A 10183-nucleotide genomic window follows, 5' to 3' on the forward strand; every position below is an offset into this window, starting at 1 on the left:
ACACAGTCATTCTAGAAAAAAGTATAACTTTTTCTGAACAGTTACAAAAGGAAGCAAGTGTAGAGAACATTCTGCTCTGTTTGGGTCTTAGCGTCCTGTATACAGAGAAGTGAAGAGACAGCCCAGACTGTGTTCCACCTTGCCCTTGTTCCACTATTACGCACAGCTGCTTTTAGAATTTGTTTAATAGTGACTAGTTCCAGTTTATTTCTGAACACAAGTTAATAAGTTACTAGCACCGTTTGGATTTTTGCTCATTGCTTTTTGATGATGAATATTGAAGCAACTTTTTCCAGGAAAAAAAAAAGAGGGAAAGGAAAACCCATTCTCCTTTGAAGGAGGAACTTGGGAAAATACAGTAAATCAGTAGTGATGCCAGATGGGGATGTAGCCTGAGTTGCAGCTTCCCCTTTGTAACTGAGTGGCAGGAAAGGCTTGTTCTTATTCTTTGACAGCCTAATCTTAAGCCCTGTGAAGATTTCTGTTGGGCCACAGAGAGGCTAATCTAACTCTCATTGAAGTCAAGTGGGTGTTTTTTCATTGCCTTCAAGGGGATTGGATCAAGCCCAAACTGCAGATTCCCCCTGCTCAGCTGAGAGAACAGGCAGAAGAGCTGTGATGTCACCATGATAATTCGCAAAAGTGCTTCAGCATGAAGAAGAAAGAATACTCATTTCAAATCTAAAACTGATTTTTTAAGTTTTGGGACATCTTTAATCATCATCAAGTAGCAGGTGAAAGGCGAAGATAGGAAAGATTGTGATTTGCATCACAGTTTACCTCTAAATGTTAAAGTATTTTAGGCTAAAGTATTCACCAGCTGAACAGCTATATCTACGTATTCCCTGCCCTCCCATTCCTCCCTCCATCTGAACTAAAATATCTTTGGAAAACCACAGTTATAATAACCAGTTAAACAAAATTTTAGTCAAAGCAGGAGACATAGTTTTTCTATGATAATGCAAACATATTAATTAATTAATTAATTAATCCATACAATTCACCCCTAATCCCACTCTGGTGAGATAGGAAAATGGTCAGCAAGAGGCACAGACTGTCTTTGCTTTGCAACCACTTCACCATTTTTGACTCCAAATAGCCAGATCCAAAGCTCATTAAAGTCAATGGAAAGATTCGCATTGACTTCATTGGCCTTTGGATTAGGGCGATAATGACAGCTATAATTTTTTATAAACATTCACTTTGAAACACACTCCAACAACTAATGAGCAAACAAGTCAAAGTGAGGAAGTTCATTTGAACCAAGTGTGGGATTCTCCTTCTTCCTGACATGCCAAGCATGTGAAATCATTTAAAGGTGAAATTATTTCAAGCCTCCATTAATAGCTATAATAAAAAGTAGTATTTTATGCTGAATAATGATTGCTTGCCAGAACTGTAACCTATCTGGGTCATCATTTTCAGGCTCACCTGCATAATCTATGTTGTGTTCCTCTTGTAATATGTACATGCATATTTTTAAAGACAGCAAGATCTTGCTGAGTGAAAGAAATGGCACAAACTTCTGCAGAGTGAGAATGTGTATAAGATGCCATCTCCCGGAACATGTCCTAAGGCAGATGGCTCATTTTCTAGGGGCTAGAGCATCATGGTCTAGCTAGTAACTGGAAAATGACTTCTCCGAGGGTGACGTTCACCGCCATGCAGGTAGCCTGTACTCGTCGTTGCCCTACTTAAGCCTTCAAAACAAGGCTGATGCAGAACTTGAATGATGGAGCATCTCATTACAGGAGCAAATTTCACCCCTAGAGATACAGACAGAAATTTAGTTTAGGTGTGTCAAAATGGAAGGAACTTAATTTCCCTGGGCTGGGGACTGGAAGGCAATTAACCAGTGCAGCCTACTTAAAAAGGCTAGGCAAGAGTGTAACAAGGGGGTCATGCACAATTTGTAGCATATGGAAGATGAGTGGATTGTACCTACCAAGGACTCTTTGCATTCATCCATTCTCCTCCCCAAACTCCCTATGTCTGCGCTGCAGCTCGGGCAGACAGACTTGTGTTGCGGGGCTCAAGATGGTATGGACATTACGGCTCAGGCTCTGATGCCGAGGGGATTGATGGGCTAGCTTCAGAGCTCCAATGTCCATACTGCTATTTTTAACATACTAGCTCAAGCCCCACCATCGCTGTCTGTCAGGGCCATGTGCAGAAATTTAAATTTTACTACTTTTGGAGAGGCATGGTTCTGTACCCCCACAGCAGCCCAAGGGCCAGAGGAGATTGCTCTCCTCACCATGGCCCCAGAGTCGGAGGAGCTCACTCTCCGCCCTGCAGCCCTGGGGCCAGAGGAGTTCTGTGTCCCCAGAGATTACTGGCTGGCCCATGCCCCTGCTTTCCCCCCTCCCATTCACGCCCCTGTGTTGTCTACCTGGATTAAGAGATTCACTCCCAGCTGCAGTGTAGACATAAGGCCTATTTCAGAGACTCCCTGCAAGCTCCATCCTCCCTCATGCCAAGGGTTCTGTGTGTCCCCCATGTCCCGTTACCACATACCATCGTCCCCCACTCCCCTTCCCCCATGGCAGGGACTCTGTGTGCACTCATATATCTCCCTTCCTCATCTCTGTTCCTCTCCCTGAGGCTCTGGTTTCTCCCCTCCATGTCTCAGTCCCTACTTTGCCCCTGCCCCCAACCACCCATTTAGCCCCAGGTCCTTGCCCCTCCCATCCCTCTGATACTTGCTGCTTCCCTCCTACCCTCATTCAGGGCTCCTCCCCACACCAGCATCCCTGTTGTCCAGTGCTTACAGTGGTCTGAAAAAAAGTGTGGGGCCTACCATAATGTGGGAGCGGCAGCTTTGATGAGACAGTGCTTACAGTGTGTCCCTCAGAGACTCAGCTTGATTTTTAAATGGAGGGGTATGCAACCCCCCTCAGTACACATGCGCACACACACACACACACACACTCTCTCTCTCTCTCTGACTTTAAGCACTGCAGCTTCCCTGATAAACCCTCCCTGTGTCCTCATGCAACAAGTTAAGGTAGCAACAATGGGCAGACAGAGATTTCTCTGCCTGCAGCACCATGCAGTCTGAGGGCCTGGATATTCCTGTGAATCAGGCTTTTCTGGTACTTCAGTTTGCACAAAAATCAATAGGCTTGTGCCCATGGTGCCGAGAACATTCCCTGCAATTTTGGAATTGCTACAATGCATTCCAAAGTTATCACACCAGACAGAGAAACGGCAACACGTTGAGTGTTAGTTCTTGCACCATACAGCTAATTAATTCCTCCCCCTGCCCCTCCATTTCCAATGAGTACAAAAGTTATTCATGCCACAGATACATAGTTCAGAGATGGATCCATACCAGAATCCTGGACACAGACAACCCCCAAAGTATGGGAACATTCCATCTGCCAGCTCAGGATCACCTCTAGCTTTGATGTCTAAACAAACCAAAAACAGAAAGACAAGGAAATGGAAAAGTCTAGTGCAGGAGCAGAGTCTCAGATGTGCTGCAATACATGTCATTTTATAATTTAGCTGAACTGAGAGTCAATGAATAGATCTGCCATTAAACAGTACAAAGTATTTATCACTATTGATAACATCTCATTTAGTAATTTCTTGGGACTTTTCTTCCAACAGGACTGCCCCTCTAGCAACAATCAGGACATAAGAGTAAGAAAAAATTCTGCAGAGGAATTAGCAATGGGAAACCAGAAAAGTTCATTATACCCACCTGTGAACGTACCTACTCAGTTTCAAAGTACAGACAGAAAGCAAAATATAATGTTTGTGATGAAAGACCGTCAAAAAAAAGATGCAGAAATTAATCCTATCGGGCTCCACAAACGGAGAAGGAGATTTATAATTAAGAAGAGCCCTATACTGATTGCTATGAACAATTCTTCTCTCAACTTGCCTATGCTTAAATCTGAGGACAGAAACAACAACAACTGGAAAAGTCTCTATCAAATCCAAAGAGAAAGAAAGAGAATAATGAGAGATACTTGTTCCAAATACAAGAGTAATAACAGAAGGATAATCACTCCTTATCACGTTTCCAGAATATTTGTAGAAGATAAATACAGAATTTTATACTGTGAAGTTCCAAAAGCTGGCTGTTCTAACTGGAAACGGGTGCTCATGGTTCTCAATGGGTTGGCTTCCTCCACAAAAGATATACAGCACAACACAGTGCACTATGGAAATTACCTAAAAAGGCTGGATGGGTTTGATCGCAAAGGGATTTATCACAGACTCAACACTTACACCAAGATGCTTTTCATTCGCGAACCCTTTGAAAAGTTGGTGTCTGCATTTCGCGACAAGTTTGAGCATCCAAACAATTACTACCACCCTGTTTTTGGAAAAGCTATCATTTCGAGATACCGTGTCAATGCCTCCAAAGAAGCATTAAGGACAGGTTCTGGAGTCAAATTTAAAGAGTTCATTCAATATCTTCTAGATGTACATAGGCCAGTGGGCATGGACATTCACTGGGATCACATCAACAGGCTTTGCAGCCCATGTTTAATAGACTATGACTTTGTAGGGAAATTTGAAAGCATGGAAGAAGATGCAAATTTTTTCCTGCATTTAATTGGTGCTCCACAAAATTTAACTTTCCCTAGGTTTAAAGACAGACATTCCAACGAAGAACGAACAACCACTAAAATTACACAGAGCTATTTTGCACAGCTTTCCCCTGCTCAAAGACAACACAGTTATGATTTTTATTATATGGATTATTTGATGTTTAACTATTCAAAACCTTTTGAAGATTTATATTAGAAAGTAACAGACACTTCTATTTCATATCAGCTGAATTACATAATAGATACAGGTCTTGGTACACTGATACTCTAGAAGCACATCACGCTCATATTTTCTAAGAATAATCAGTGGATTCATGTTACATAGTAAAACGGATAGCTTTTCATGTACAAAATCTCATTTTAGAAAATTTACCATAAATAAAAACCTGACTTTTACATTTGGCCTGAAACATCAAAGAAAAACGGGAAATAGAAAGTCCTTATGCCTCCATGTGGCGCCTCCTAGATGTTACCGTCTGTTTAGCAAAGGGTCAGTTAAAGAGCATTTCCACAGCAGCAAAAAATATGTAACAGAGCATAAATGATTTACAATTAGTGACGTTTACATCTGCTCCTTAACTTCCTCCTTTAAATCATAAATTTTTCTACAGGCTCTCCATGTGATAATATACACCAGGGCTCCTAAATAAAGCACGTGATTTTCCATTCTGGTGGTTATTTGTGTTTGCATTGGAGGGTGGCAAGAAGAGTGGGTGAAGAGGTGGGGAAAGCACCTGAAATCCTGTGGTGGATCCAATAGTCTATTAAATTCCTAACTGTTATGATGAGCTCTTTAAAATACCATAAGATAAAGAAAACAAAGTGCTGTTTCATTAACAGTTTTACAGTTCCTTGCAATCCGCAATGCATGCAACCATACACCAAGAAGGCCTTATAAATTTGAAGCTGGACACAGATTTCTAATTACTTTCTGTGATTACCAAATTAATTAGAATAAGAGAAAATTTATTACAATTACAATACTATGTTCAAACATGTTCTAGTGAAAACATTAATACTTAATGACCATGTGAGTGCAGTGTTAAAGCAGATGTTGCAATTCACAGAGTGAGGATGTATTGTCCCCCTTCCATATTCCCCTTATGCCACATTAATCTGCAAGAAGATAAAATGCAAAGGAACATTTACATCTTTATGCATGTTACTAAGATTATTTTAATCCTTTGCATTAACAAATCTTTAATTTAATCTGTATAGTCACCAGGAATATCAAATGTTTCCTTTAAAGTGGCAAATAAATGTAAATACAACTTCCTGCCCATCAGGGTACTTTTTATTGCTACAAACAATAAGGCTTTATTTTGGTTAAAATCAGATTTCAGTTCACAGCAACAAGCAGAGCATATTTGTTTGTGGTTTCATTTTGTTCATCATTTTCTATATTTAACTGTAGTTTTGCTGTGTTTTCTCTCAAGTAGAAACCTCCATGAGGTTCAAATGTTGGGGAGTTACAACAGCAGCAGAACATCCATGTTAACTTTATATAAACTATTGCTGACTATATGTGGCTAATTAATTAGCTGTCCTGGTTTTGAGGTCAATGCTATTTTCAGTTAGGTGAGCACATTTGAATCAGTATCCATTAAGCAATCCAAAAATTGTAAGCTTCAGTTATAAGTCATGCTAGGTTCTGTACACACATTGGCTAATGCAGACCTCAAGAAGAGTTCTGTGTAAACTTGAAAGCATCTCTCACCAGGAGAAACTGGTCCAATAAAAGGATTACCTCATCCACTGTGTCTCTCTAACAAACCTGTATAAGACATTTTTTGCTCCAAAGAGCTTACAATTTTAGGACTCAATACTGCAAACATTTACATACATGCATATTTTTACACACTGTAAGTATTTCCATTAGGGTCCCACTAAAATCATTGTATTTTAACTCTATCTTAATTTTTTTTAACAAAAGGACAAATATGAATACAATATTTTTTTATTGACAAAAGGTCTCACCCCCCCCAAGCATGATTTCTAAAATGTCTGCCATTAAAAACTGAGAATATACTTTTAAAAAGTTCCTTGAATGTTTTTCACTCAGAAAAAGTTTTATAAGTATCTGTGTGTCTAGCATCCTATTGACAGAGCCCTGCAAACCTGCGTATATCCTTTTTATATCTGCAGATCACAGATTGGATGCAGAAACAAATTTTGTATACACACATTGAATACCCTATTGAAGTCAATGGGAAAATCAGGTTTTTAAAAGTTAAACACATTCTTAAGTGTTTTGCTGGATCTGAGCTAAAGTGCTCAGCACATTACAGGATTGAGCACAGAAAGAGGTGTTTTATTCAGTGGGTCCTACAGAAGTTTATGCATGTAAATTCCTGAATTTAAAATAAGAGACACTGCAAGTTTAAGTCTAGGCAATAGTAATTTAGGCAGCAATGCTGCTGAAAATGCCGTTCTTCATTATTACACGTTCCTTGGAATTCAGTCCATGAAAAAAAAAAAAAAGAGGTGTGTCTCTAATCAACATGATTAGGTTTGGCTATAACTTGAGGAAATCTGGAGGAGTCACTAAGAAACACAAAGAGGATGTGATAAAGGTCTGAGCTCATTTTCTCTAAATGGATGTAATTTACTCACTTTGGATTTGACCCTGCAAGCTGCCAAAAGGATCACAAAGAACCAGAGCACTCAATATGTGATTGCTGCCCCTCCAGATATACTTCTGCCTAGTGCTGAACCCTATTCACTTCCTGAATGGGAGCACATTCTCACTGAGAGAAGCACTGGGCTTGTATCTTCATTCAACACAGTTATACCAGTATAGCTTATTCCCCTTCCAATATGGGGATATGCTGTATTGTTATGTGTCTTTATTTTGGAATAATTGCATCCAGATTGGAGGGGGGGGGTTTACCGATTTTACTATACTAGTATAGCTAGATTGGTACAATTTTTGGGTGTAGATGAGACCTGAGAGAATAGAGATTTGGGCATTCTTACCTTAGAGCAACACTTGGTAAAACCTTCTCTGGCCTCCAGGGAAGGCAGCATTTGCTGCTGAGCTGATTTGGGTCATGCGAAGGGACCCACAAGAACGAATATTTATATGCCAGTAGAGTTGGTCGAAAAATTAAAACCTATTTTGTGAAAAACTTCTAAATTTTGAAGCTGCTTATATTTTGAAGCATACAAGGTGGACCCATTTATCATGTAAAAAGTTATACCTTTTATTAGTGTCCCCTCCCACCTGTTCCCCTCCCCCCACAAAAAAAACCCCATTAACCATTTCAATAAAAAGGGGGGGGGGAATGCCACAAAAAATGAAATCTTTGACAAATTTTTTTGTGAAAAATGTTGTTTAAAAACAAGAGGCCATTCAAGAAAAAACTCTTCATTCAAAAAAAAAAATTGACCAGCTGTACACAGCACCAACTGATATAATTAATATGATATTTCAAGAATGGCAGCTCCCCATAGCGTGGAATCTGCTATATATTAGACGGCTGGTTTGTTTTAGTATAGGTTTGTTAGCTGTGGGTGGTTTGTTGGTTGGGGCCTCTTACTGACCATAAGCAGTGTGGTTGGAGAGTGTTTTAATGGGCAAGGAAATAGAGAGAGAGAGAGACACATACACACACACACACACACCAAGAAAAGAGGGGAGGGGGAACTGCATTAAGAAATGGAGAAAGCTGATTGGCCAAAGCCAATAAGGGGTGGAACCAGGGAACTACAAAACTGATCAGCGGGTCCTAGCTCTCACCCCAGTTAAAGAGCCCAATTAATTTGATCCAGATCAGAAGCTCAGTCTGAGGTAAGAGTATATTTGGTCAACATTTTTGACGAAAATAAATGTACCTCCTGGAAAATGTGGTTTCATGTAAATTAAAGTGTTTCATAAGAATGTCAGTTTTAACTATTGCTTATTTTCAGTTGGGTGATTTGAAATGAAAAATTCCACTTTGACATGTCAAAATCTTCTTATGGAAAAATGTTTAAGGTTTCATTTTTGACATTTCCCATTCAAACTTTCAGAATTTTTCATTTTGCAAAAATATTTCCAATATTGCAGTTTTCCCCCCTGATTGGGAATGTAAAGTAATTTTGAAGTGTCAAAATTTCCATCAAAGGAAAATCCCATTTTTTTAATGTCTCTAGTTAGGAATTCAGTCAAGCTGAAGATCTAGTGCTGCTTATATCTCCAGTTAAAGGTTTTTGCCAGATGGTTTCTTGCCCTTAAAAGGTGCATTTTATAAAGCTGCATTCTCAAAGTTTGGTAGTAAAAGCTGTAATTTAACAGCCCTTGACAATCCTTCTGTACTATTTCGTGGGTAATTTACCAGCAATGTATATAAATTAAACATTCCTGAAAATATTTTAAGATTTGTTGCATCTCAAACTCATTATAAAATGTATAAGACAAATTCTGTTCCCTTGGAAAAGTGCATAAGTGTTTGAGAAACAATATAATGAAACAATGTAATGTCCTAGCTTGGTTTTGCTGAATCAAAAATGCATGCTTAATAAAGTTGGCCCTATGGCTCAATGTCATTTATAAAAATGTAGAGATATTGTGATCTAGCAATATAAACAAAGGTACAAACAGGAGAAATGGTGGAGTGGGAGCTTGCTTATCTTTTTAAATGCCTAAGATCTTTTGTAATTAGCATCATTTCTAGGCTCTCAGCAAACTCTGTTCTCCTATACGTCCATACAGTACATACCAGTTTTGACACATTATTAATCATCATCAAAGTGCTCAGCCCAACAAATATGCAAAAAGTAGACAGTCCCTTCCTGTCCTAAAGAGCTTGCTGTCTAAAGATAGGAAATCCACATGCGGAGATAACTTTTGTTTAGTTCCTCCCATTTTGATGCAAGTCATTTTTCAAAGGCCTGATGGAGGTTTTTAGGAGGGATCTGAAGGAAGAGAAGGTAACAAAAGCTACATTCAGAGCTCCCCCTCAGACACCTTCATGTTTTCTTTCAAATAAAAATGAGTGAAAATAATGACAATAATAATGTGAAAGAGTGTCTCTTGAACTAAAAGTACTAAAAGTCTTCACATTTAAGTCTGCTTCTTTGTTGATACTCCAATCATACCTAACTAGTCAAGACAGACCTAAAGGGTTTAATGCACTGCCTTTCATGTTTTCAATATCCATTCCCACGTAGATCTATGTACACACACAGCACACCTGCATCCAACACTGGAATCTCTTCTGCTAGTTTTAGACTGATGTAAATCAGTAACTTCATTAAAGTTAGTTACAAGTGTGTATACACACTGTTCACTCTATATGTGAGCCTACGGATATTTATAATAGATGTATGCATGTATGATACGCATGATAAAGCCTGGATAAAGGACAACCTCCACCTTGTGTACACGATAAATAGAGATCAATATTCAATATCAGCATTCACAGATGCTCCAGAAAAAAGTCTTCCTAGCATTAACTTTATTAATTATCTTGTTGAGAATACATAAGTCAGCTGTACAATCATTTGAGTGTGTTTTTTTCTTGGTTATTCATTCATTAATTCATACTTATTGTGTAGCGATAGCTCAGGGCATGCCCTTATTTGCCATGTTATCCTGAGGTATTATGCCAGATCTTACAGGCTTTTTTTTTTTT

The 10183-nt window shown here is 39.0% G+C and overlaps 1 protein-coding gene across 5 annotated transcripts in view; it reads left to right on the forward strand.

The window, feature by feature from the left end:
- Nucleotides 1-8346, forward strand: part of CHST8 (carbohydrate sulfotransferase 8) — a 262922-nt gene extending 254576 nt beyond the window's left edge. For all 5 annotated transcript variants that reach the window (XM_074968745.1, XM_074968747.1, XM_074968750.1 and 2 more), the window contains one exon: nucleotides 3616-8346. In XM_074968745.1, coding sequence (XP_074824846.1) covers nucleotides 3616-4764 — 1149 coding nt within the window. In that variant the 3' untranslated portion in view covers nucleotides 4765-8346. The remainder of the gene's footprint in view (nucleotides 1-3615) is intronic.
- The last annotated feature ends 1837 nt before the right edge of the window (nucleotides 8347-10183 follow it).

The sequence above is a fragment of the Natator depressus genome, chromosome 12, assembly GCF_965152275.1.
Source record: "Natator depressus isolate rNatDep1 chromosome 12, rNatDep2.hap1, whole genome shotgun sequence".
Taxonomy (NCBI): Eukaryota; Metazoa; Chordata; order Testudines; family Cheloniidae; genus Natator; species Natator depressus.